Source organism: Littorina saxatilis, linkage group LG12, assembly GCF_037325665.1.
Source record: "Littorina saxatilis isolate snail1 linkage group LG12, US_GU_Lsax_2.0, whole genome shotgun sequence".
NCBI classification, from domain to species: Eukaryota; Metazoa; Mollusca; class Gastropoda; order Littorinimorpha; family Littorinidae; genus Littorina; species Littorina saxatilis.
The window spans coordinates 61,253,214-61,281,107 of record NC_090256.1 but is presented as its reverse complement, the minus strand read 5'-3'; the positions used below and the strand labels follow the sequence as shown (position 1 = coordinate 61,281,107).

General features: G+C 41.4%; 1 protein-coding gene across 1 annotated transcript; it reads right to left on the bottom strand.

Annotated features, from left to right (window-relative positions):
* Positions 1-134: 134 nt before the first annotated feature.
* LOC138982453 (protein mono-ADP-ribosyltransferase PARP14-like) lies at positions 135-27,698 on the bottom strand. Its single transcript, XM_070355746.1, has 16 exons — positions 26,516-27,698; positions 25,986-26,135; positions 23,502-23,858; positions 22,217-22,323; positions 19,887-20,117; positions 19,120-19,335; positions 18,385-18,484; positions 17,755-17,880; positions 16,988-17,053; positions 12,853-13,035; positions 10,383-10,553; positions 9,835-10,022; positions 8,671-9,067; positions 6,055-6,200; positions 5,032-5,209; positions 135-4,188 (listed from the first exon to the last, which is right to left on the bottom strand). Exons 1-16 carry the CDS (start codon positions 27,696-27,698, stop codon positions 3,926-3,928), a joined length of 4,062 nt encoding a protein of 1,353 aa, XP_070211847.1. The 3' UTR covers positions 135-3,925.
* Between the last annotated feature and the right edge of the window lie 196 nt (positions 27,699-27,894).

Sequence of the window (27,894 nt, the reverse complement as noted above, 5' to 3'; positions counted from 1 at the left end):
GGGCCACTGACACTTTTCAATGTAAGAATAAAATAAGTGTGTATTGTGAGAGTGTTTTTCATCTTCTTATGAGTAATCTGCAATGTAAAGCTAGCCCTCACAACAGAACAAATTGTAAAACCAAGACATCTAAAGAAGGCAACAAATGTTTATTGAAAGACAACACAATCACAGTCACCGCATTCATGGTAGGACCGCCTCTTGTAAAAACAGGCCTTAAAACAAAATCACAAATTTCCACCATCTGCAAACCAGATTCTTTATTTGGTGTTTAACGTCGTTTTCAACCACGAAGGTTATATCGCGACGGGGAAAAGGGGGGGGAGAAGGGATAGAGCCACTTCCCTGTTAATTGTTTCTTGTTCACAAAAGCACTAATCAAAAAATTGCTCCAGGGGCTTGCAACGTAGTACAATATATGACCTTACTGGGAGAATGCAAGTTTCCAGTACAAAGGACTTAACATTTCTTACATACTGCTTGACTAAAATCTTTACAAACATTGACTATATTCTATACAAAAAACCACTAAACAAGGGTAAAAGGAGAAACAGAATCCGTTAGTCGCCTCTTACGACATGCTGGGGAGCATCGGGTAAATTCTTCCCCCTAACCCGCAGAGGGTTGCAAACCAGATGACCGTTTCTTTTCATTAATTGAGTCAAGTATGATGTCATATGCTTACTCATTGCCAGCTTCATTTCCAGTTCTAGAAGAAGCTTATTTTGTCACAAGAATTGCCATTTTTCAAAACTATAGTACCTATATCTATATACGACTAGTGTCTGTCTGTCTGTCTGTTCGCGATGCACGGCCAAAGTTCTCGGTGGATCTGTTTCAAATTTGGTGATCATATTCAGGTACACCCTGGACACAACCTGGTCGATGAGATATTTCAACACGTGCTCTCAGCGCGCAGTGCTGTGCGCGCTAAACCGATTTTGTTTTTTTTGGTCTGGATCCACTACCAGTAACTCTTCCTTATCTTCTCCAGTGTTTTCAGCCGCGATTATCTCCCTTCCTCCGTGTGGCGTCAGTCCATATTCCCGTTACTACGTTACTATTTTTAGAAGGTCACTGCACGTTATTATTTTTAGAAGGTCTCCAGTGTTTTGCGCGTTTATCTCCTTTCCTTCGTGCGCCGGCGAAGCTGGCGTACACCCGGTGAAGCCGGGTCCCAGGCGCAGCCTGGAATTCGGCTCTACTTCTTCCCGGCGAAGTCGGTACCCGGCGAAGCGGGTAATCATCTAGTATATCTATATACATTGTACTGCACAAGTATTCGATCACCACAACAAAACTTTGCCTGCCCACGAATGATGCAATCTTGAACTGCACTCACCAAAAGTATATAACCAGAAATCTATAAGGTAATACTTTGTCAAGAACAACCACAAGAATCAGTCTTCTGAAAACAAAAAAAGAATGTTACACAAACATCTGCATATGTAATGACATATCCTCGCGGCGAAGTAATGGAGGAGCACCAAAGCCAGAATAATTAAGATGATTTATGGCACTTACTCCCATATGAACAACAGGTCAAACATGATGCATGAAATTAAGAACGATCAACAAACAATTAAAGCACTACGCTGACCCTCAGCAACAGATACAGGAATCTGCAATGGCACATGAACGCTCGTATAACTATGTATACTGCGAATAAAAAGTAGATTAAGCTGAAAAGAGGACAAGAAAACACACACACACACGGTGATGGGAAGGTGAAACCGCAAGCATACTTTATCACAAAACATATTGAACATGGGTATACTAGTGTACTAAAGCTACACCAAATGTAAAAGCCTTTTAGACGTTGCATGAATCGTTACATGTACTTCAGAGGAACTGAAAGGCAGAATTTTCACTTCACCAACTAGACCAGTGACCAAGAAAACATTGCAAGCCTGCTGACATGTTTCCTAGTCCACCTCTGACAAGATTTGCACAAGGGACTAAACATAAGCGCAGAAGAAAATGCAGAATACAGTTTTCAACCAAAATATCCTTGGATATCTTCTGAAAGAAGCCAAATATTACGAACAAATAAAACTGAGAAGAAAAAAACCCACTCAAGTATATAACAAACACAATTGGTTGTTAAACAAGCAGTTTTCAAGTTCTCTGCAAATTTGTTACTCACTATGCAGTGGCATTATGCTTTGTTTTTATTCAGCATATTTCTCCTTCTGTTTTACACTTTTAATTTGCAAAAACAATTTAAATCATAAATGTTTTCAAGAAAATGCAAATAAGCATATATCTCAATTAAACTTTCTGGACAAAGCAATTTAGTCACTGTAACAATTACAGAACAAGTCGCGTACGGGGAAATTACTACATTTAGTCAAGCTGTCGAACTCACAGAATGAAACTGAACGCAATGCAACGCAGCAAGACCGTATACTCGTAGCATCGTCAGTCCACCGCTCACGGCAAAGGCAGTGAAATTGACAAGAAGAGCGGGGTAGTAGTTGCGCTGAGAACGATAGCACGCTTTTCTGTACCTCTCTTCGTTTTAACTTTCTGAGCGTGTTTTTAATCCAAACATATCATATCTATATGTTTTTGGAATCAGGAACCGACAAGGAATAAGATGAAAGTGTTTTTAAATTGATTTCGAAAATTTAATTTTGATAATAATTTTTATATATTTAATTTTCAGAGCTTGTTGTTAATCCAAATATAACATATTTATATGTTTTTGGAATCAGCAAATGATGGAGAATAAGATGAACGTAAATTTGGATCGTTTTATAAAAAGAATATTTTTTTTACAATTTTCAGATTTTTAATGACCAAAGTCATTAATTAATTTTTAAGCCACCACGCTGAAATGCAATACCGAAGTCCGGGCTTCGTCGAACATTACTTGACCAAAATTTCAACCAATTTGGTTGAAAAATGAGGGCGTGACAGTGCCGCCTCAACTTTCACGAAAAGCCGGATATGACGTCATCAAAGACATTTATCAAAAAAATGAAAAAAACGTTCGGGGATATCATACCCAGGAACTTTCATGTCAAATTTCATAAAGATCGGTCCAGTAGTTTGGTCTGAATCGCTCTACACGCACGCACGCACACACACACACACACACACACACACACACACCACGACCCTTGTCTCGATTCCCCCTCTATGTTAAAACATTTAGTCAAAACTTGACTAAATGTAAAAAAAGAGGAATCAGTTAAGCAAATAATATAAGCATGGTAAGTTCATTATTATTCACACTAAAGTACATGTACTTCAAACACACAGCAGCTCAGCTGGCTATCATTTATAGACACCAATGCCATTTCAATTTAGTATTCATTAAATCCATCTGTTAAATGAGGACCCTGCAGATAATAGGCTTTCACAAATATAAACTCATTTTCAGCCAATTATATTCTTTCATTATTCAAGGTGTCTGTCACCTGCAGTTATAAAGGAACACACACTTCCAAAGAGCATCTTAGTACCCACATGACAGGAAACACTAAATTGATAATCCTAGAAATTACTACTGCATGTACATTATCTAGTTTTGGAACGGTCATTCTACCATAACTTAAGTAGTATGACAAGTTAAGGCATATTTCTTTGTTCACAACAGCCACTAAAAGAAAGCAAAAATGGAAAAGACTGATATAGAAAAAGTACAAACTAGCTCAAATCTGAAAATATAACATGCACCTTGAAAGCAGCACGACAAAACATGTGTTAACTGTGTGACAACTGTAAAGATTATAGGTACTACAATCATTTACAACACTGTTATCTGGAGTAACATCAAAATTGCGTATCAGACACATAAGATAAATTTTTAACCATGCACATTATAAACTTCAGAATAGCAAATTTGTGTTCCTCTACCAACTTTTAGTGAGGAGACATGTACGTATTTCAAAGCTGGCTTTACTGCCTGTAGACACACTTAAAAACTGATCAGGTATTCAGGGTATGCCTGGCAGTCATGGAAGATGACAAAAACAGTTGCATTTGGAGGTGGTCCATTGCTGACAGAGTCATATGGGCGATTGGAGCTGGGTTTGATTGGAGCCGTCCTCATACCAGAATTTCCAGGAGTGTATTCCCCGACCAGAACACGGGCTTGGAACATCTGACCGCCTTGGGCTGCATAACCCATTGATGTTGCAGAGTCAGCCGCAAAGTAGACTCCATTTCCAAGTGCAGTGCCTGAAACAACATTTTTTTTTATTCTTCAAATCGCCAAAACACCAAAAGTAAACCAGTCATGCTGTTCAACAGAAGGTAAAGATATGATGAAACATTACAATTACATGTACCAGACTGTTTCCAGTTATGATAAAATCCCGTCGAAGCTGTCATCACTCTTAAGTCAATTTCATTGGGTTGTTGCTGCATGCATGGAGTGGATGCAAGAACATCTGTCTGTCTGAAGCTGAAGTCTGGTCATAAAGATATGATGAAACATTACAATTACATGTACCAGACTGTTTCCAGTTATGATAAAGAGAATTAAGTATCACTGATGGACAATATCAAAGACTGTCCTGGCAAGACAAAATGGGATCCGTCATCAACCAGTCCTGACAAAATAAAAGCATCCCTTAACAGAGATGACATCGGCAACTCGTTCTACATCATTTATCAGAATAAAAACATTGACCAACTGAACATCAGCCATAGCTAACGGTAATATCCTCCAGCTATTCAGCCATTTGCTTTGAAACAGCTGGGAGCTCTACAGTCACTTGTTAGACATGTCAGATATAATATGACTCCATTGCAAGGAAACTTGCACATCCAAATATGTTAAAATAAAAAGAAAACACACCAGTAACCAGGTTAGGTAAGTTTAAATCAATATTTCGGCATGTAACTGCCTTCTTCGGGATGGTATGGAAAGAATGGAATGACGGCACGTGATATGTAATGAACTGTTATGATCATTATTGACGTCATCATATTTCTCGCGCGTTTTGTCTTTCTCTGGCGTTTTCTGTCTAGCTGTACTATCCAAATATGTGTCTACTTTCAAGGTAAATCCGTTTATACCATTTTTTCCACAGTAGCTTCTGTTGAAACCATTGGTGACGATTCCCTGGATGCTGTCAGACGATGTGCCATGAAACAGCCTCTTCTCGTTCTCTGTCCCTTTGGGATTGTTCTGCTCTAAATCACGCTTCTTGATCTTATACTGCTGGAAAAGTGATGGGTTCTGGATGCGCTCAATCTGCAAAAATTATGGGCACTGAAAAATATAGATGCATACGTATGGCTCCTAAATTTATATATGGTGTGCATTTGCCTGCAGAAGAATATGCTGTGTAAAACTTATTAGCAACCTTGCACAGTGCACCTGCCAATCCACTTAAAGCCTGGCTGGTAGTGCTCCAAATACCAAGAGATTCAGTGGCAAAAAGCAGGGTTATTACAAGCCAGAGAATTTTTTTACTGACTGAAAATTATGGTGCAAAAATGTATCATTTTCAGGGTGGAGATTTCTTAATTCTGTCTCTTTTGGTGCCTTTATATTTATCCCTTATTTTCACATAAAGTCAATTTTTCACTTTCAGACATGTAATTTGTTTTTCATCACTGCATGCAACTCTAAGAGAGAAAGTTAGAGAGAGAGAGAGAGTAGGTGTGTGTCCAAAACATCAAACCCACATATACATACTCGAACAGGCACACACACACACACACACACACACACACACACACACGAAACACAAATGCGCACAGCCAAGGTTGAACAAAGTCCAGTGGGAACAGTTTTTCTTCGACCAACTGTCACTTTTACAAACTGTTGCACAGGTGCACATCAAGTTTTTTGGCGAAGTGTTGTTCAATAAAGTACCACTTCATCCAACTGTCGCATCACAAAACTTTTGTCAACCAAGCGTCATTTCACCCGTGTGTCGTTCTACCAAGTGTATTGCACCCGTTTGTACAGACGCATATATGCACTTACATTTTAAATTGACAGGAGTATATTTCTTCTTCTTCTTCTTCAGCGTTCGACGAGGAGTATATTTCAACAATAAACATAAACTAGCACATACTATATAAGTTTACCTTTTTTATGTTTGCCTGGCCTTGGCGCCCAAAAAGTCCAGCGACTCTCTTGTACTCCGAGCTGTCTGACTTGAGCTGGACCTGTTTGACCTTATGCCCCTTCATTGGCTCCCAGTGGTCAGGCAATGGAATATCATGTTTCTTCTCTACAGGTTGCATGAAAAAACACACAATTATTCATACCTGTCTCTCATAGAAGTTTTCTTCCACACTTGATTAGTTGATGTCAAACTCCGTCTAAAGGCGTCATCAGATCATCAACAAATCTCCCATGGAAGAAAACTTTGACACATGATAAAATCAAAATTGCAGGTTATGTTTGTAAAGATGTTTTTATTTACTTTTAATGACCATGCAATCACTTTGTTTTTCTTTGTATTTGTTCATTCATTTGTGGTCCAAAAGAAGCCTACATAGGTGAACATTTGACTTTGTTTTTGTGTGTGTGCTGTCCTTGTCTTGGTGAGAACAGATTTCTTTTGTTTTTCAACTTGGTTCATCTCACCCACATTCATTTTTAATTTTTTATTTTTTACAAGGACAACACAAGCAAACAATGAGGACATTATGAACGTACTACCTGCTTTATAATAATACAGTCAAATAATAATACAGTCAAAGATAAAAAATAAACAAGTCGCGTAAGGCGAAATAACAACATTTAGTCAAGCTGTCGAACTCACAGAATGAAACTGAACGCACTGCTTTTTTCACCAAGACCACATACTCGTAGTTTCGTCAGTCCACCGCTCGTGGCAAAGGCAGTGAAATCGACAAGCCATGCAGAATAGTGCGGTAGTGGTCGCGCTGAGCAGGATAACACGCTTTTCTGTATGTCTATTCTTTTTAGCTTACTGAGTTTGTTTTTAATCCAAACATATCATATCTATATGTTTTTGGAATCAGGGACCGACAAGGAATAAGATGAAATTGTTTTTAAATCGATTTTGGAAAATTAATTTTAATCATAATTTTTATATTTTTAATTTTCAGAGCTTGTTTGACATCCAAATATAACATATGTATATGTTTTTGGAATCAGCAAATGACGAAGAATTAGATGAAATTGTTTTTGGAAAAATGACGAAGAATAAGATGAAATTGTTTTTGGATCGTTTAATAAAAAAATAATTTTAATTACAAGTTTCCGATTTTTAATGACCAAACTCATTCATTAGTTTTTAAGCCACCAAGCTGAAATGCAATACCAAAGTCCGGCCTTCGTCGAAGATTGCTTTGCCAAAATGTCAATCAATTTGATTGAAAAATGAGGGTGTGACAGTGCCGCCTCAACTTTTACAAAAAGCCGGATATGACGTCATCAAAGGTATTTATTGAAAAAATGAAAAAAACGTCCGGGGATATCATACCCAGGAACTCTCATGTCAAATTTCATAAAAGATCGGTCCAGTAGTTTAGTCTGAATCGCTCTACACATACACCCGCACAGACACACACACACACACACCACGACCCTCGTTTCGATTCCCCCTCTATGTTAAAACATTTAGTCAAAACTTGACTAAACGTAAAAAGAAGAAAAAAAGACATAATATGGGTCGTTCTTCAAAGCTGTGTACCACTAGAGGGTCATGACTTTAGAGATAGATTTCGGAATGTTACACTTGCTTCTCAACTATAATAAGTATATCAGCTGACAGAAAATTGATCAAAGAGATAACGATAATAAAATCAAGGAGATCGTCTGGTTGGTTAGTGTTTTTCATAAAAGAATACATAGAAAATGGCGTCAAAAATGGTGCCAGAACTGTGACTTACTTAGTGTTTGTTTTGTTTTATCCGTGTGGCTACCAATGAAATGCGAGCATGAAACCACACACATACATCTTTGATGTGTTTTGCGCTAGTGTTGCATATGCACTTAGCTGTGTGCCCCACCAATTATTTGAAGTGTGCATTTAGATCGGTCAAAAATAATGGTTTTCCGACGTAACATTGGTTTCAAAAACCAACCGCGAACTACGCGAGCATGCCTGTTACTTCAGTACGCTGGAATATGAGATTGTGTGTGTTATCAGCCATTTTGTTGTTAAGATTTTCACTCCTTAACTTTTAACCATTATCAAAATGCAGAACATGTACATGTACCACCAAGAATATAAAGCGCATAATATTATGCACTAAATTACTAAACGTAGCCATGCTCATCTGTTACAACAGGGCAAAAAGTTTGCAAAAAGGACATGGTTTTTGTGTAGAAATAAAGTCAGCACAACAAAATGGTTGTAATTAACACTGGACACACATGGACTACGTTTCAGGACTTAATTATTCCTCGCCTGACATTTTTTTCTTCAAAACTCGGGATTTTGATGAGTGACCACAATTATCTTTTTGGAAGTCAAACATCATGCTAGCGTGAGACTCAGCATGGTTGCCGTCATACTATCACCTTTTCTTAATGGTCAAACCTAGTCCCATTGCGTTTCACATGACAGAAACAGAACAAGCTCGATCCTCAATTTCTCAACATTGCCAACACCATGAGAATTTGGGTGAAAAGGCATATTGAACATCACAAACATTTTCACCCTGATCTAGTGCAACAATTTTGCAAAGAGAAAACTTTACCACAAAAAGTTACAGAAACCTCACCTTCCATGATGTCCCTTCGCTTCACAGTCACAGGCTGTGCACTGCGATCATCAACACTGTACTCTTTCTTGTCTCTGAACACGATCGTGTAACGACGACTTCTTTTATCTGAAAAATGAACAGAAGACTGTTTCTTCTTGAAGGCTGCTTCGATAGTCAGATTGGTCTCAGGGTCATAGTCGGTAAACTTGTCCTTGCCTGTCTGGTACTGCCAGCGCACAGGCGGCCCTGCCGCCGCCAGATGGCGCTGTGTTGTGGCCGACAGGATGATGTCTTTCAAGTCACTGACAGCTGAAGTAACACAAATGTCAATTCCTGTGAAAGTGACAGCTCCATTTTTGTCATCCAGAGATATCTCCACGTTGTGCTTCTTCTGCAGCTTGAACATTTCGTCTTTCTGCAACACAAAATTAACGGTTCATTTTAATTGGCAAGTGTTGCTGTGTTGTTTGACTTTGAGATCGATTCCCTCATGCGAGTTTGATTACATTAATTTACAACTTTACACTGCGGATGAAACATATCAGACCGGAATGAGACACCAGAAAGGTTTAAACACACAGACACAGACACTTACAGGTACAGGCATGCGCACACACGCATGCACACACACACAAATGCCCACACTATTCCAGATGTGCACATGGGCAGACATCTTTTTCTGGTTCGTTACCTATCCAATGCAACAAGCGTGCAATTGTGTAAAATATGCTTGTGTCTCAGCAGCAACTTCCGACACCATAAAAGTGAAAAATGCTCAAATATTGTCATGCCTGGTGTTTACATCAAACCTTTAGAAAGCTTTACACCAGGTGAATTTTGGGGAATAAAACCCACAATCTTTAAAAGCAATATTATGGATTATAAGGATATAGCCCTGGCAGTTGTCACGTCTGTCTCTAATGGAGGCCTGGGACGAGGTGCATAAGAAAGTTACTAACCAGGTGGGAGCCAGTTGCAGTGTTGGATTGGTTGAAATTGAGATTTGTTTTGATTTCAACGAATCAGACCCCGCGGTTTGCTCTCTCCCATTTGAGTGGCACCCACTTTTAGTTCGTGCCCCTCAGCCCAGGTAGCTCAGCTGGGAAAGCACTGAACTTGTGATACTCGGGTCATGGGTTCGAATCCTTGCCAGGAAGGAACCCAAACAAAAAAATGTAATACCTGTTTTGCGTTAAAGCTTGCAATGACAGGATTTGTCTCTGTCTTGGAGGTGAAGATGCTTGTCATGTGCCGGTGGATCTTTTCACGGGCGTCCTTGATGGTAGATGGCTGAAGGAAGTAGATGAACACGTCAGCTGCATGCGTCTGTCTCTTCTCACCCCTATCCGCTGATGCACCATCACCCGAATCTGTGTAATTGGATACAACAATGATTTACTTGGTCAGTGTTGTAAATCTCACATGTAAGAAAATATTATCACACCATCGAATTAGGTGATTAAGTTTTCAATTCATTTAAAACAAATGCTTCTTTCAATGTGTAATGACAAAAACTGTAATCATGTGTCAAAATACTGAATCAGCTTCGGGATACGCTTGTGAAGAAAAGTAGTCTACACATTAATTTTTGCTCATCATATTTTTTCCCGCTGACCAGACTGATCGTATTCCAGACAATCATGCATACAAAATACGGCAAAATCGTCTGGGTTCCCAGGTCTACATAATTATACATTTGCATGGGGAAAAACATGAAGCTTTATAGGTACCTGATCTGTCAGCTCCCCGAGAAGAGCTGCTAGAAGCATCGGGGTCGAAGGCAGAGATGTAGGGTCGCATCATTTGTTTCTGGAACACCACAGATTTTGACTCGCGAGAAAACTCCTTCACTGCTTCCTGCATAGCCTGGGCCAGCTTCTCTGGGTTGGCACCCTTACCACCTGTCGGTAGAAATGATTCATAATCACAGAGTGATGCAGTGGCCTCCCTTCTAAGCCTGTCAAAAATCAAATACATGCACAACCAGGTCTTAATTACCGATACTGGCGCATACACAGCTTGGCGGTGACCTTGTCTGTAATTTTCCAATACTGATTTGACTAAGTCACCAAGACTAACTTTATTTTAGAATTCTCTCAAGAGGTTTATATGACGAAACAGAACTTTTATTTGTCATAATTCTTAACATTGTGGTATTTTTTTCCATCTTCGTTTTGCTTTTGAGGGCGAAGAAGAGGTTTGTTTAGTCGCAGTGTTACCTCGTCAAATGAGAGGGAGTCTCAAAATGGAGACAAACTTACAGACGATGTGAACAGATGTGAAGAAGCAGGGCCAACTCAACTCAACTCAACTCAATTTTATTAATGGATCCATATGGAAATTACATTGTAACAATAATTATTTATAGATTATTGTCACACGTCACAACCCAGCGGTGCGCACGATCCAGGGTCTCAAAAAAGTGGGGTTTTAAAGGAAAGCTGGATCCACAGCTACCTTTAAGCTACCTCTAAAGACGGGGCTTACACCTTCTGATTGTTTGTTTGTTCGTTCATGGGCTGAAACTCCCACGGCTTTTACGTATATGACCGTTTTTACCCCGCCATTTAGGCAGCCATACGCCGCTTTCGGAGGAAGCATGCTGGGTATTTTCGTGTTTCTATAACCCACCGAACTCTGACATGGATTACAGGATCTTTTTCGTGCGCACTTGGTCTTGTGCTTGCGTGTACACACGGGGGTGTTCGGACACCGAGGAGAGTCTGCACACAAAGTTGACTCTGAGAAATAAAACTCTCGCCGAACGTGGGGACGAACTCACGCTGACAGCGGCCAACTGGATACAAATCCAGCGCGCTACCGACTGAGCTACATCCCCGCCCACACCTTCTGATAAAAGAAACCATGTCGTTGCACTGAAGTGTACCACCAATGAAAATTACGCAACTCTGTGCTGGTTCAACTTCAAGATCAAGTTTTCAAAAGGCCAAAGCCCAAAATATTCTTTATTGCCAGTCTGACAGAGGCACTAGTACTCACTCACAAATTGAAACACAGGGGATCTTAAATGAACTTGCTTTTGACGATAACTACAAGGTCTTTCTTCAGAGTTTATTTACAAAGCTATGATTTTCACATTATTTGTAAACTAAACTGTCCAATCGTTCCCTGTATATAGGCCATTTGTTACAGTACAGGCAAAACACTTCTGCAACCAAAAGCTGAACACCACATCATTTTTACCAAAAATAAAATATTGGCACAATAACATACATTATCAGTCCCAATGTTTGAAAAGGAGGAATCATGTCAGATCTCAGCTTATTCCTCGATCTGTTATGATTCCTCTTTTCTTAAAGGTGGTCGTCTACATTTTTGCTTTTTTTCAATAATCTTATGGTTAGATTTTGCTAAAAAGTTATGTCAGATGATGAATGAACCATGGGGAAAAAAGTTATAGAAAAAAAAATATATGTAAAAAAAGATTTTATTTTTGGGTAGCGTGACTCACGCTTCCAATATTTTGTTTTCTGTTTGCTGAGAACATGTGCTTTGCCTAAAAATACTGACCAATCAAATTCATGTCACTAATGCTTATAGCCACGCCCAAACAAGTGCAGCAACAGTTTGACACTGGAGCGTTGTCCACGCTTTTTTTTAAACGCACGAAATGTACAGGATTTGAGAGGAGTTTTGCGCTTGGCATTTTCCAAATAAGGATATCCTACTATGAGTACTACGCTGGAATACTACAATGAATTTTCAAACGGCTACACTGGCTTCGTCTTTCCTGATCGAAAGGGGGTGTATTGTTGATATTTGTAGATAATAGACTGCATTTTAATGGTCAAATGGCGATTTCGGTATAAAAATGTAGACAAGGACCTTGAACATTGTGACTGGTAAATGTCAATATCACAGTCATTTTTAACGATAACTAGTAATGAAAGGCACAGTCTTTTCCGTGTTAATTATTCACATTCTACATCTCAGATCTCACCAGGCTTTTTCATATGGAATAAGGCAGATATCAAAAATCAACAGCCAGACTGCTTTCTGTGCCAACCAACCAACCCCTGTTTTTATTTTCATAGGTACACTATATCCACTTTATCTGTCACTCTTGGGACTTTACATGCACCTGCCCTGTATAGGAATTCCCTCAATAAACTGAAGAAAAGAAGAAGCGTGGGAATTTTCTGATCAAGTAATTTGTTTCAATTCCACCAAATGTCCAACCTGTGCCAAGTGCAGGCATGGCGACTGATCTGATTCCCTCTTCCTCAGCCAGGCGTAAAACTGCCAGGATTCCTTCAGTCCAGTCTCCCTTGAAGCGGTCAGCACTGACGTGGATAACATGTCTACATGAGGCCAGACCGTCCACTCTGGTGACCACCACCCCATGCTCTCCCATCTCGTCCTCTGGTGACAAGGAAATTAACACTCAGTGAGTGTATGAAACAATGTTTAAACTAGTACATGTAGTTCTTTATAAGCAGGAATCAGACTGACTGGGAGACTTTTAACAGACAGACAGACAGAATAGCAGAAATATAAGATAAGATAAGAATTAAGATGAGATGAGATGAGATGAGATGAGATGGTACGGTAAGGTAAGGTAAGGTAAGGTAAGGTAAGGTAAGGTAAGGTAAGATAAGATAAGATAAGACACATTTTTATTTTGAAGGGTAACAGAGTTAAGCACACAAAAGGGCTTTTTTTAACAACCAACCCTCAGGGGGGGAGGGGGGATAAACTGAGATCCAAAACCTATTCCCCTTGAGTCAAACACTGGCTCTATTTTGCCCATCCCCAGTAAACATACACAAAATAACAGTAAATTAAGTAGATGTGCAACGCCAAGGCACTGCATACCCCAGCGAAAGACAAACCTCTCTCTCTCTCTCTCTCTCTCTCTCTCTCTCTCTCAAACACACACGAACACACGCACACACGCACACACACACACACACACACACACACACACATATACCCCAAGTTACACACGTACACACATACACACTCACTCACACGCACTCACTCACTCTCTCACACACACAGAACACACCCCCATACGCACATATAAACAAACACACATACACTTACGCACACGTACAAACACACACCCACCCACCCACTCTCTCTCTCTCTTTCTCTCTTATACAAACAGACACACACACACACACACACACCCACACATGTACATAGGCACGCATGTACGCACGCACACACCCGCAGACACACACACACACACACACACACACACACACACACACACACACACACACTCACACAAATCTCATACACACAAAACACACACTCATACGCACATCAGGCATGGGAATTGAAAATTGTAAAAAAAGGCTGAAAATATATAACTGAAGACGCAAAGCATCAAGTCGACGGCGCGAAGCGCCTAGCCTTACTAGGGGGGTCCGGGGGCATGCCCCTCCGGAAAAAATTCTCCAAAGAACCCAGATGGTGCAATCTGGTGTCATCAGTGAGCTCCAAGTTTGCCATTAAATTCAAAATTTTAAGAGTAATTTAATTCTGTTTTTAGAATCAGAGTTTTTAATACCAATTTTTGCTTTTTTGAAGGAAAAAGATATATACATGTATTATATGGTTTAAATTTGTTAAAAAATTGATCTGTTGAGACAAACAGGAAAATGTAACTTGTAACACAATCTGTGCAATCTGGTTTACTTTTAAACATAAAAGTTCAAGTAACTGAGGCAGGCGGTAGCAGTGCGTGAACAAAGTACGGAAAGTTTTCGCGGGCTTTTGCGCAAAGGCAAAAGTAACCGGTGCTTTATTTGTGTGCATCCCCCCTTTATTTTTTCGGCGGACACTTTTGCTTTTTCGGCGGAACAAAAAAAAAATTCGGCGGAAATCCGCCGTTCGGCGGACAATTCCCATGCCTGGCACATACACGGTTGGGCTAGTGGTAAGGCGTCCGCCCCGTGATCGGGAGGTCGTGGGTTAGAACCCAGGCCGGATCATACTTAAGACTTTAAAATTGGCAATCTAGTGGCTGCTCCGCCTGGCGTTATGGGGTTAGTGAATGCTAGGACTGGTTGAGACATGAAGCCTGTGCTGCGACTTCTGCCTTGTGTGTGGCGCACTTTATATCTCAAAGCAGCACCGCCCTGATAATTATGGCCCTTCGTGGTCGGCTGGGCGTTAAGCAAACAAACAAATACGCACATAGACAGACGGACACACACACCTTTACAAACAAACACATATACACACTCATACACACACAAACATACACACAAACTCATGCACACACACATTCACACACACACACACTCTTTCTCCCTCTCTCTCAGTCTTTCTTACACACACACACACACACACACACACACACACACACATACACACATACACACACCCCAAGTCACACACGCACACATACACACACTCACTCACACGCACTCACTCACTCTCTCACAAAAACTTCATACACACAAAACTCAACTCAACTCAACTCAAAACACACACCCATACGCACATATGGACAGATGGACATACACACCTTTACAAACAAACACACATACACTTATGCACACACATGCACTTATGCACACACACCACACACACACTCACACACACACACGAGTACAGACTCATGCACGCGTGCGCGCACACACACACACATACACAAATACACACACACACACACCCCACACGAGTACAGACTCATACACGCGTGCGCACACACACGAGTACAGACTTATGCACGCGTGCGCACACACACACACACACACACACACAAACAGTAACACTAACACATGTGCACAAAATGAACACAAACACACACACCGCGCAAGAGAGAAAGACTACAGGGAGGCATGACGTCATGATGCAATAATTGACGTCAAAGACTTTTGACCGTGACGTAATCTTCTCACGCGAGCTTTATCCATAGTCTTGAACAACCACACACAAATAGACTTGGAAAGTACAGAATTTCTACCCGTCCAAAGCGGCCTTGGGTGGCGTTTGCTGAAAAAATGGGGGCGCCAATTTTACCCACCGTATTTTTGTTAGTATGGTCCCAATTTTTGGTGAACTTCCATCTCCAACTGTAGCCCATAATCGGGCACAACGAATCCTTCTTTATCATGTATTATCGGTGTGAACATTTCTCAAGTCGATTACAGTATGTGGGATACCTCCAGCTTCGCTTGGATCATTATGGCCGTCACCTGAGATCCTAAATTCTTCCTGCGGTTTAGACCAGGTACACCTCTTCTGCTCACTATTCGACAAGATGTGTTGCAAGTACATCTGTGCTGGTTAACTGTCCCAAACACCTTCCCTCTTTATACAGTCTGAATGCTTGTTTTGTTGTGTGTTTGTTTGTGCTGCTTTAGATATATATTATAAGGACCTCCTTTAACATAAATGTTAAAGCCCCAGTATGTCTCAAATGGTTTACAAAACTATTTAAATCTTCTAATGAAAAAAGCAGTTTTAACCTTATGGAACACACTTGCAACAGCATTAAATAACATTAAATGAAACAGTTCGTTTGAATAGCTATTTAGTTCGCGTAAACCACACACCAGATTATGTGCTTTATCTAACCCCTGAGCCATCGTGAACCCGTGTGATCCACCTTCCTTCCTTTTACAATTTAGTCGTCAGTTTGTGATTTCAATGCGACTGGCTGTATCTGCAATAGCACGTTATTGTGTACCTCCGATTCTAAAACGCAACAAACGGCTGCGAGTCACATGAACTTATCGGCGGCGGCTGGCTTCAAAGAAAGCGAGCGCTATGCAGAAAAATCGTCTGCTTTGAAACACGACCTTTCGTGAACTGCTTCCGGGCTCCCTGTTTTTAAAACTTTCAAAACTTCGAATTGTACTGATTTTGTCTTGATGAAAAAACAAAACAATTCTTTTATGATTTAAGAATGTTTCTCTCACATGCTGTTAATTTATCATTTCGATTTTAAAAGTTAGTTCTAGCGCCAAAAGGAGGCGCCTGATTTGCCGATCGGACGGTCCACGAAAATAAATTCTTTGAAAACTGCTCGCTCTTTACGTAGGGCACATAGGATGTTCTCAAGCGGTGAGTGTTTAAACGAAAGGGTGTTTGTACTGTGTGTAAAAAGCCTGACAGTATCTGTGATGGTTTACGGGAGGCTTACTGTGCCTTTAAATGAATGTTACAGATGAATTACTGTACTGTACACAACTGATCACACATCTAGAACTGCTTAGAATAACAATCGAAGTATATTTAAAATGCCTAATGTGTTATTAAAATTATTTTCTCTCTACACCTCCCTATCCCCACCTACCTAACCTCCTTTATCCCTTCACTCTTTTGGGTAATTTTACAAGACAACTGAGCCTACTTTGCTTGGAGCATTCCAAAACGATCTCCTGTCCACATGCTTTCATGATTGCTTTGGACACCACACCTGCAATTTAAAAAGAAAACATTATTATCAATCATATGTCTTAGGCAATTACACAATATGGATAGAGAAGATAACTGAGAACTTCATATAATGTGAACAAAAAGAGTAGGGATGTTGTTTGATAATGGCAGTCAGCAAAATGCCATTTTTTTTTTCAAATCACCCCAAACGTTGTGGTCATTTCAACAAAGCCGCCAAACTCTTTCAAGGTTTAGGTTTTCTCAAAAAGGATAGGTTTAGGGTAAGCCAGTGTCATCTGCCAGTACTTAACAGATATTTAAGCCCTTACCATATCAGATCTCAAATTTTCAGGAAGAATAGACAAACTACGGAAATAACTCTATCGGTATGTATAGGTTGTGAAAGAGTGAATACTCTTGCTTTTATTGAGGCAAACTTTCCACACTTGCTCCTTGTCCACGTGTTTCAGACCCACCCTTTGCTATAATGTCATGTTGGAAAGTTTGACTCAATAAAAGCAAGAGAATTCACTCTTTAACATCGTCTACAGTGGAACCCCCCTTTTAAGACCTCCAAAAATCTGAGAAAATCAGGTCTTAAAAAGGAGGGAGTCTTAAAATGGGGGTAATTAAATTTACAGAGGTTATGAACTGAAAACCTGAGAAAACAGGGTCTTAAAAGTCTTAAATTGGGGGGTCTTAAAGTGGAGGTTCCACTGTACTACAGAAAAACAACCATACCTTTGGTCAAGTCCAGACTGTCATTACTGCTGTTGACGATGGCATCACAAGACTCAGCAAGTATGTCGCCTTCTTTGACCATGACTGTGATCTTTCCGACCTTCACCTTGCAATTGCTTGGTCCTCCTGTAAGGTGAGATAAACTGTTTATCTTTTACTCTACTTGGTGGTGCAATGTGTTTCCTTAAATTCTCAGTGAAAGCACAATTTAAATCTTCATCCATCCTGTATGCATATAAGTAAAATATAACAGGTAAGACGAAACCGTGAATAGCCAACAAAGATAAGTATCTAACATTTTGACAATATGGTACTGTTGCCAGCAGCCACCCAATTACTGCTTTAAGTCAGTCACTTTTGGATCTACTCCCAAATTTTTGTTGTTGTTAATTAATATAAAAATCATTATTTAAAAAAAGGAATTAAAACTTCTTTTTTTAAACAGAAAAAAAGTTACTTTAACACAGCACTGTACATTTTTAGACCTCCCTCTGTTTGCCAACTCTGCAACTTTAAATCAGTCCAGTGAAAAAAATCTGAAACAATCATTCAGGTGAGAATTCAAAATGGCACATATACGCGCGCGCACTTAAAATGCATCTGGACATCTGTAAAACATTTAAAGTGTACCTGAATGATCAGCATCGCGTCCCCTGCCACCCCTATGACCATGACCTCTGCCTTCTGAGTGACCTCCTCCGTGTCTGTCATTATTCTTGAAAGCCTGCAGGTTCCACAAAACATTACCTTTAGTGTTTCAAGCAAACTTAGGATAGGAAATCTTAATGACTGGCAAGGGCATACCAACAATTTCAGCAACAAAGTAAACAGAAATAGAACATTTGTTTTAATGTAAATGTCAGATTTTTCTCATGTGGTGTGAATAGTGGGGGGAGGGGAGGGTGGGAAGTAAAATCAGGGTTTTCATGGAAGCAATGCAGTTACAGCAACGAAAACTTGGGTTTATAAAACTGACACGTTTCGCACACAAATGCTTGGGTGAAGGTGGTAAAAAAAAGTGTTATTAGAAGATCTATCAAATCTGAGAAAATAAGCTTAGGATTTTAAAACAGAGCTCTTATATTATAATTATAATTATAAATATAATTGCAAAAGCAAGTAGCAAATAAAAACACTTCAAGTAAACTAAGAATCCTATTATGACCACAACAGTGGAACCCCCTTTTAAGACCACCAAATATAAGACTTCCCCCTTTTTCAGACCTTAATTTATCAGATGTTCAGTTCATACCTTCTGTAAATTGACCTCCATTTTAAGACTCCCTCCTTTTAAAGATTTGTTCACATGTTGGAAGGTTTTTAAGGGAGGGGGGGGGGGGGGGGTTCCAGTGTACTTACCTGCAGAGTTTCGGTGTCCTTGGGGAAAACGATGATTTGAGCTTCCTTCAAAGTGGTGCGGTGATTGTCACTGAACCACTGACTGATGGCAGACTGCATGATGGATGCCACCTTGTCGCTGGGGTAGCCAAGCCTTCCCGTGCCAAGAGATGGAAACGCGATGCTCTTTTGCTTCTTCTTGCTTGCCTCATCCAGGCATCCCTTCACAGCTGATTTCATCGCCTGAATATACAATTAGCCGTAAGATAATGCTTGCATATATGCGGTAAAACATAGCTGTATTCATATGTGTGTGTGAGTGTGTGTGTGTGTGTGTGTGTGTGTGTGTGTGTGTGTGTGTGTGTGTGTGTGTGTGTGCACGTGTGTGTGCGTGTGTGTGTGTCTGTCTGTTTTGGGTTGTGAGCATGCACATGTGTATGACCTTGTGCATGTTTGGATATATGCCCGTGACTGTGTGTTGAATAGGTCTCGTGGTCATTGTGAAAATCATACCCATTCCTTCCACACCACTCCACACCCACATCCCTTACACACACACATGTATTGATCCTTCCACACACAAACATATGTATGACACACAACCCAAAACCACATTCTCTCATCAAAACTCACAAACTTGCCTTGTCATGGACTGACCCACACAAACACATGCAACCACACACACCGTCATACCCATCCCTCCCACACACACACACCCATTGATCCTTTCACACACACACATGTAACACACAACCAAAATTCACATTCTCTCATCAAACTACACACAAACTTGCCTTGCCATGGTCATCACGCCAAGATGGCAAGCTCAGATGGAATACAAGTTTGCACCGAAGGTTGCCCCCTGACGTTCGCACAACACGGCCCAACTCTGCTGCGCCAACATTTTCATGGTATTTTTTCAGTTCTTGCTGAATAGCATCCCCTCCCTCTCTCGCAATGCTTTTGGACAGCACGCCCTTTTGCAGGTCTAGACTTGGATGAGTTGTACACACGATCACATCAGTCTGCACAAATTACCGTGTATGAATATCAAGGGAGAACGATGTTTCCAACCTAGCATAGAGTATGATCCCATCAGACACATTACTGTGTTTCTGTTGAGGGTGTTTGTGTGGAATGGGGAGGTGGGGGGAGGGGAGGGTGGGAAGTAAAATCAGGGTTTTCATGGAAGCAATGCAGTTACAGCAACGAAAAATTGGGTTTAAAACTGACACGTTTCACACACAAATGCTTGGGTGAAGGTGGTAAAAAAAAGTGTTATTAGAAGATCTATCAAATCTGAGAAAATAAGCTTAGGATTTTAAAACAGAGCGCTTATATTATAACTGTGCATAAAATGAAAATGCAAACTTAAAAAGAAAGCTGCTAGCAGTGTCTTAAGATAGTCTGTAACTACACTACTCACAAAAAGTTAAGGATCACTATGAGAAAACAGGTGCTCAATAAAATCAGTTCGCTACTGTTATTTATTTCTCAGTCAAACCAAATTGTTATGAATTCTTATTCAGCTGTAAGTGGGCGATGTTGTGTTAGTGGGAAAATTGCACGGGATTCTCTACTACTGAGCTTGGTAGCAAAAGAAAAAGCGGAAACTTGCGAAAAAGGACCTTGTTTTGGACCGTTCAGCCCGAACACATTGCACAAGCCACATGGAAAACCATTATGCACGTGCAAGCACTGCTGTTTATGTGTGAGATGCTGTCACTTGCTTGGCTTTTTGAGAAGACATACCACCAGTATTAGGCATTATCTGACAATGCCTCCACGACGAAAATTGAACGAGTTTGAGAGGGGACGAGCTGTTGCATGGTTCCAAGATGGTGTCCCCAAGCGAGAAGTGGCCAGGCGACTTCACGTGTCCATCTCGGTCATTGTCAGACTGATTCAACGTTTCACAGCCACTGGGAGGGTCCAGGAAAGACGCAGACCTGGGCGACCAAAGAAGACAACTCCACGTGAAGATCGTCTTATTGAACGACTAGCCTTGCAAACAAGAACAGCCTCTACCAGCATTAATTGAAGGCAGCTGAGGGTGGCTACTAACACCAACATCAGCCAGCAGACCATACGGAATCGCCTTCATGGGTTTGACCTCCGTTCTCGTCGCCCAGCTTTACGGCCACGCTTAACTCCAGCCCATTGGGCAGCACGCCGCGCCTTCTGCAGACGTCACGTGATGTGGACACGTCAGCAATGGTCCCAGGTCCTGTTCAGTGATGAATCACGCTTCACCCTGAACCACAACGACGACCGACTGAGGGTCTGGAGGCGCCAAGGGGAACGCTACATTGACGCCACTGTCCAATAAAAGGTGGCCTTTGGTGGAGGTTCTGTAATGGTCTGGGGGGCCTTCAGCCTTGACCACAGAACACCCTTGTTTCATGTACTGGCCTCCGATACCGGGATGAGATCCTTCGACCGCTGGCTGTGCCTACACTGCAGCAGATGGGACCGCAGGCTGTCTACCAGGATGACAACGCTCGACCCCACAGGGCAAGGGTGGTCAACGACTTCCTGCAGCAGTCTGGAGTCAACAGAATAGAGTGGCCAGCATGCAGTCCCGATCTCGACCCGATTGAGAACCTTAGGGATGAGTTGGATCGCAAAGTGAGGAGCAACCATCCCCCTCCCAGGGATGTCCAGCACTTCTACCAGATGCTGCGGGCTGAGTGGCAGGCGCTTCCACAGAGGATCTTCACCACCCTGGTCAACTCTATGAGGACTCGCTGCGTCGAGTGCCAGAACAGCCAGGACGGTTACACGCACTACTGAACTTTTGGGAGCATTTGAATGCCATGTCTTGTGATTTCAACGACTTTGTGAAATCAAATGTCGATACGTACACACTTTGATAAAATGTACAGACCAAACGATTGCTCGAAATTGAAGGAAATGTTGTATCGTTATCACTAAAGCATTGAATTAAACGTTTGCCAAATACCAACGCATTGGCTTACTTATTTGTAAAGTTATGCATTTGTGTGCAAGTGATCCTTAACTTTGTGTGAGTAGCTTAGTTTATCACCTTATTTTAGATAATAGAAGCCTTTCCTACAAACAAAAATCCAATTTAGCAAGTGCATTCACCGTGCAATGAACTCACTTTTGATTTTGCAATTTCCCCAGGGATGATCTTGATGGGCCCTTGTGATGTCTCATCATGTCCATGGTCCGTGCGCGATCGGTGAGAATCTTGTGTGACAGAGTGACCTGTCACCAATAATAGAATGAAGCTATTGTCATTGTCCAGTTACTCTTTGTTGCCGGTCAGTTTGTGTTTTGTGTCTTAATTTCTTTAAATGAAAGTGCTGGTACGTGCTAGGCGTGCCCCCCCCCCCCCCCCTAGTGTCTGTACTGACCAATGAAACGTTGTATCATCTTACTAGCATTTTGATTGGGTGTCTGTTACCCTAGCTAAAATTGAATTATGTGTGTAGATGAAGATGTTAGAGTGTGAGAGAGACTGAACCAGTGAGAGATACAGAAGAGTATGGGCGTGTTTTTGTAGAGTGCTCCACTAACTGAGGAGATGTAGTCAACTTTGCATTGTGGCTGTAGCTACCGGCATCGGTTGGCAGGCGAAGTGGAGGAGAGAAGATGCTATAGTGAAGCACAGGAATAAAGTTTGCCATGCCAGTATTTTGCTTTTGTTGTCTATTCTGTTGTGGACGGTATGGAGAGACTTGAAAGAAAGACGTGTATGGTTTTGTGTGACCCAGGGCCGGACGAGAGAGGGGGGCTTTGGGGGCTTTAGCCCCCCCCCCCAGCCAAAAAAAAAAAAAAAAAAAAAAGAGAGAGAGAGAGAGAGAGAGAGAGAGAGAGAGAGAGAGAGAGAGAGAGAGAGAGAGAGAGAGAGAGAGAGAGAGAGAGAGAGAGAGAGAGAGAGAGAGAGAGAGAGAGCTTAATAATGATTTTTTGTGCAAGAATAGGATAATTTTTCATGTATAAATATTAAAATTTCTTCTGCGGCCCCCGGACCCCCGCTTCAACATTTTAGCCCCCCCCCCCTAAAAACGTACTGGTCCGGCCCTGAGTGTCTACGAGTGAATGTCCAGAAAGAGTCCTCAACACATCAAAGAAAAACATGATCAGCTAAACAATCCAGTATCGAACCATCTACACATGGCAGAAAGAGAAGATCTTGTTTACCAAGCCTTCACACTTGCAAATACAACACAACCACATTGAAATGTATATTTCTTAAACTGAGATCTGAAGCCGCTTCTTCAGTCTTCGACAATCATACCCTATCATACTTTTTAGCAGCACAAAACATTCAAATATATCCCTGAAAATTGAATATTAATTTAATCAGATTATCCATCTGCTCTGATGGCAAAATCTGAAATACAAAACTACAAAAACACAACAACCAAAGCATGACAAACCTCTTTCTGTTCGTTCCGTAGGCTTGTGAGAGCTGCCCCCAGAATGCTTGCCTCTTGGGGGTGCTGAAGTTGGCGTATCTTTCTCTTCCAAACGTTTGCCAAACAGCAATTTTCCAGCGCTGATGAAACCTCGCAGGGGATCAGCACCCAAGTCTATGAGCACAACGGTCTGCAATGAGAGATCTCTTCCCCTCTGGAGGAACTGTGCGATGGTTTTCATAATTGTGCTCGTGGCTCGGTCGACCGGATAGCGGAAAATTCCACAGCTGATGGCTGGGATGGCAACTGAGGCCAGCTTCATTTTCTCTGCTTCCTTCAGTATTGACTTCACTGTCCGAATGAGCGCCTCTTCTTCACCTTAAAAATATTGGAATAAAAATCACAACAGATATATTGATTGGTAACATGCAGATGCAGAGGAGAGAAAGAGAGTGGAGACAGAGGAGAGAAAAACATACAAACAAATGAACAGAAACGAGTGAATTTAAAGTTATTAACTGGTATGTAGGAGAATCCCTCTGTCACAACTACACAAAATAACACACCACAACAAAATCGGACACACGGCAATTCAGCATTTAATTTAACATGGCACAATGCAGCACAACACAAAGTATACATTTTACAATGCAGAGGCACATCTTATTTACTTTTTCTACATGTAAAATCAAACCTCAGCATTACAAACTGGCCATACATTTATACCTCAGGTAATGATATTCCTTTCATAAAAGCAACAGGATTTATACGGCCTACAACACAATGCAATCCTTGGAGAGTTTTAATGCACGTTCATATAAACAGCTGCATGATTACATGTGACACATTTTCAAATATGTATTTCTGCATATTGTTTGAGACAGACAAAAAGAGAGAGAGACGGACACACATCTGCTGTGTGTATGTGTGTTGACAAAACCGAGTAAGTCCACTGAAGCTACTTCCGAGAAAATTAATCACAACAGATTAATATTGATGCAGAGGAGAGAAAGAGAGTGGAGACAGAGGATAGAAAAACATACAAACAAATGAACACAAACGAGTGAATTTAAGAATTACTGTTTGATATAATGTCTCAAAAGTTATGATCATCTGCAGATCAACCCACCGAGATAATAAGATAAATAGCATCAATTTACGTTTAAAACCCGATTTTCATAATAATCTGATGGATGGTTTTGGTTTTGTTGGGCATTTTGTGGACTTACTTGGTTTTATCATTTTTTCGCCCAATATCAGCTCTAACAAAAAATGGGCACATCTAAGCAAACGGACTTACTTGGTTTTACCAAAATATTTGTTATTTGTGTGTTCTAAACTTTAAATGACGTCTTTTTTGTGTGAGTCCTCTGACAAGAATTTTGCAACTACCATTATACGAAAATTGAGAACCCCTTGGACTTGCTTGATTTTGCCAAAACATTCATGTGCACTGTCAGGGCCTAGCATAGGAAAAAGTGAGTTCAGCTTACACAGGCGGGGTCTGGGGGCTGCAGGAGGCCCCCAGTGGGGTCCAGGGGCAAAGCCCCTGGTGGGGGTTCGGGAGGATTTGAAAATTTTTTGAAGATTTTTTACTTAAAATGACCCCCCCCCCCCCCCCCCCCCCCCCAAAGAAGATTGAGCAACTAAATTATGCCTTCACCAACAAGCAAAACACAGACAGAAAACAAGAAAACTGACAATCTTGTGTTATTTGGCCTAAAAGTGCTTACCTTCTTCAAACAAACACAATGTCACTCAATGTCAGCAATGTCACTCCTTGTCTTAAAGTTGTTGAAAACTATACACACCTATTTCTTTCCGGCACAACTGACATTATGCTTTGCCAGAAATAGCAACCTTTCGGAGCCATAGTCTGTATCGGCACATTACTTCTTCTGACTTGCCTTCCGCCTTCCGAACGAAATCCAGCCAATCCCACTTCCAGGAATACCTGGATTATTTGTCACTGAATGGCTGACCACGTTCAACAATGTCGCTTCGAGACATTATTTCAAGTCTAGAGCCACAAAACACCGGCACAAAGCATGCTCACGCGATGCCAGAGGAAGTGCGTGCTAAAGCAAACTGTCAAACCGATTGAAAATAGAACCGAATGGCGCACAAAACGAAAGCTGGGACTGTTTGGGTTTACCGTTTGGGAATAACAGGTTTTTGCATTTCGGCGTACACCAAATCGAGTTCCGCGTACTGGAGATGTTATTTCGGCGTAAAGTACGCCGAACGGCTTACAATGCTAGGCCCTGTGCACTTAAAAAGTTGGTTTTGGTTGAGGACTTACTGTTTATATCTGCTTATCTTTAGCACTCCAAAAAGTAGAAATGAACACAAAAGATGCGCATTGATTTTTACTTTTTGATGAAAAAAAAATATCATTTTTGAAAAAAATGGACGTACTCGGTTTTGTCAGCACACGGCAGACATACACTCTATCTCTGTCTCTGAACAGCATTTGTTAAAAACAGAAGTATCCCTGCAACCTACCTTTAGTGCCTCCAGACCATATGGGGCCAACAGCATGGATGATGTGTGAGCATGGCAGAGTACCTGCCCCTGTCACCATGACCTCTCCATCGTTCAGCTCACCATTCTCTGCGACCAGCTCATCTGATTCCTCTTGGATGCACCTTCCGCCTGGAAAAGTGTTTTCACTGTCATGGAAGTTTGGCAAGAAACCGCACACAAGAAGAGATCGGGCACACAGCCCTGCTTCACAGTTATGAATCTATTTCGAAAAGGACAGAAGCTGAATCATATAACATGATTGTAGCAGGAATGCAAACAGCAATGGGTTTTCCTGCATTCCTTTATATTTCATCAACTCTGCCTAAAGCTGTTACACCAATTAATGAAGACTAAATATCAGCAAAGTTTCTTATTAGTTAGAAAAAATAATTCAAGATGAAATTTAAATATAAATAAAAGCACATGACCCTGGCAAGAAAATAAGACTGCTGATTTCAGTTTTGGACACTACAATAAGACTATCAAAAAGAAAGGCACAACACTCCCACCTGCTTTCACAATAGCTGCAGCCACCCCACCATCATGTTTAAGACGCCCGTTGGCAGCATTGACGATGGCGTCCACTGCACACTGGGTGATGTCACCTTGGATGATCTGAAGGTCAAGGGTGGGACTAAGCTGAGCCTTCGCAAGGACACGGCCACCTGACTGGGATGCTCCTGCTCCACCTCCATCTGTGGTGATGTAGCACTTGGTGACAGACCCTGTCTGACCCAGAAAGTCATTGCCTTTGCTGCCCTTGAGATACCTGGCCATTCCTGGCTTCTTGAAGGTCATCTTGTCTTCCTTGATGCGAGCCACCATCTCTCTCACTTCACCCTCAACACCCGGGAGGCAGTCCTTCAGGCCATGAGCCTGCAGCCCGTTCTTGTTAAAGCTGATATTGACACCAACATCTTTTGCTTTCTTGATGAGCTCTTTGACCTCATGATCGCAGAACTCCATGAGGAGCTTGGCCTTGTTAGGGCTTATCTCCAGGGTCTTCCCTTCCAACTTGTTCTCTTTCAGGAACTCCTTCAACTTGAGCTCAGTGCTGGAAATATGGCTGGGTGTGTCAACTATAATGACACTGTCGCCTCCTGGCAGCAGCACAGGCTGTGGGTGACTGTCACTGTCTTCCAGCTGCTCCAGGAATGACCTCCAGGCCGGTGATTTCAGGGTACAAGCCTCCTCCGTTTCTAGCTTGATGGTTTTCTCCTCGAAAGCTTCTTCAAACATCTCCTGTATGCGAGCAAGGTCAGACGACTGGCCACTGATAATGATCTGCTTCTCAGACACTTCCCAGTGGCACACAAAACCGTGTTCGCTGATCACAGTTTCCTGGATCCACTCCTTGGTGTCTTCTCGTTCAAACATCTTCAGCAATCCTGGTTTCAGAGACATCTTCGTCTCTCTGAGGCTCATGGCAAAGACAAGTACATCAGAAAAGGCTTTCTTCATTTTATCTTCAGGGGCTGAGACTTTCGCAGTTCTTCTTTCTTTGTCCACAGAGACTTTCAGACCAGGATAACATCTGTAAAACTTATCCAAAGCTGCCGGTATGCATAGTATTTTGAACTGCCAGGGTCTCAGGTTGGGAATATCATCTTCAATCATGGCTGATATGGGTGTTTCAGCAGATGGCTTGGAATTTTTTGAGAGTGTTGTAGGTGTCTCGATCAAACGTATCATCACTCAGACTCATGGTTGTCCCTGTACCCCCATGTGCTGCTGGCTGCATTTTGTGGCGTTGGTTTCTCTTTTTCTGCTGCCAGTCGCTCATGCTGGGGCAAGAGGTCCAAAAAAAAATTTGACCTTTACATGGACAGCTTCCTCCCATTCACGAGTAGGCTCATCTAACAGACACGTAACAATCATCTGGTCAGGC

What these genes read in the sequence shown, in the direction of transcription:
- LOC138982453 (XM_070355746.1), bottom strand. Translation starts at nt 27,698, where the DNA reads ATGATACGTTTGATCGAGACACCTACAACACTCTCAAAAAATTCCAAG. An exon ending in CAGTCTGGACTTGACCAAAG is followed by an intron (nt 17,054 to 17,754) that starts GTATGGTTGTTT and finishes TTTAAATTGCAG; the next exon opens with GTGTGGTGTCCAAAGCAATC. An exon ending in CATGCCTGCACTTGGCACAG is followed by an intron (nt 10,554 to 12,852) that starts GTTGGACATTTG and finishes TTCTACCGACAG; the next exon opens with GTGGTAAGGGTGCCAACCCA.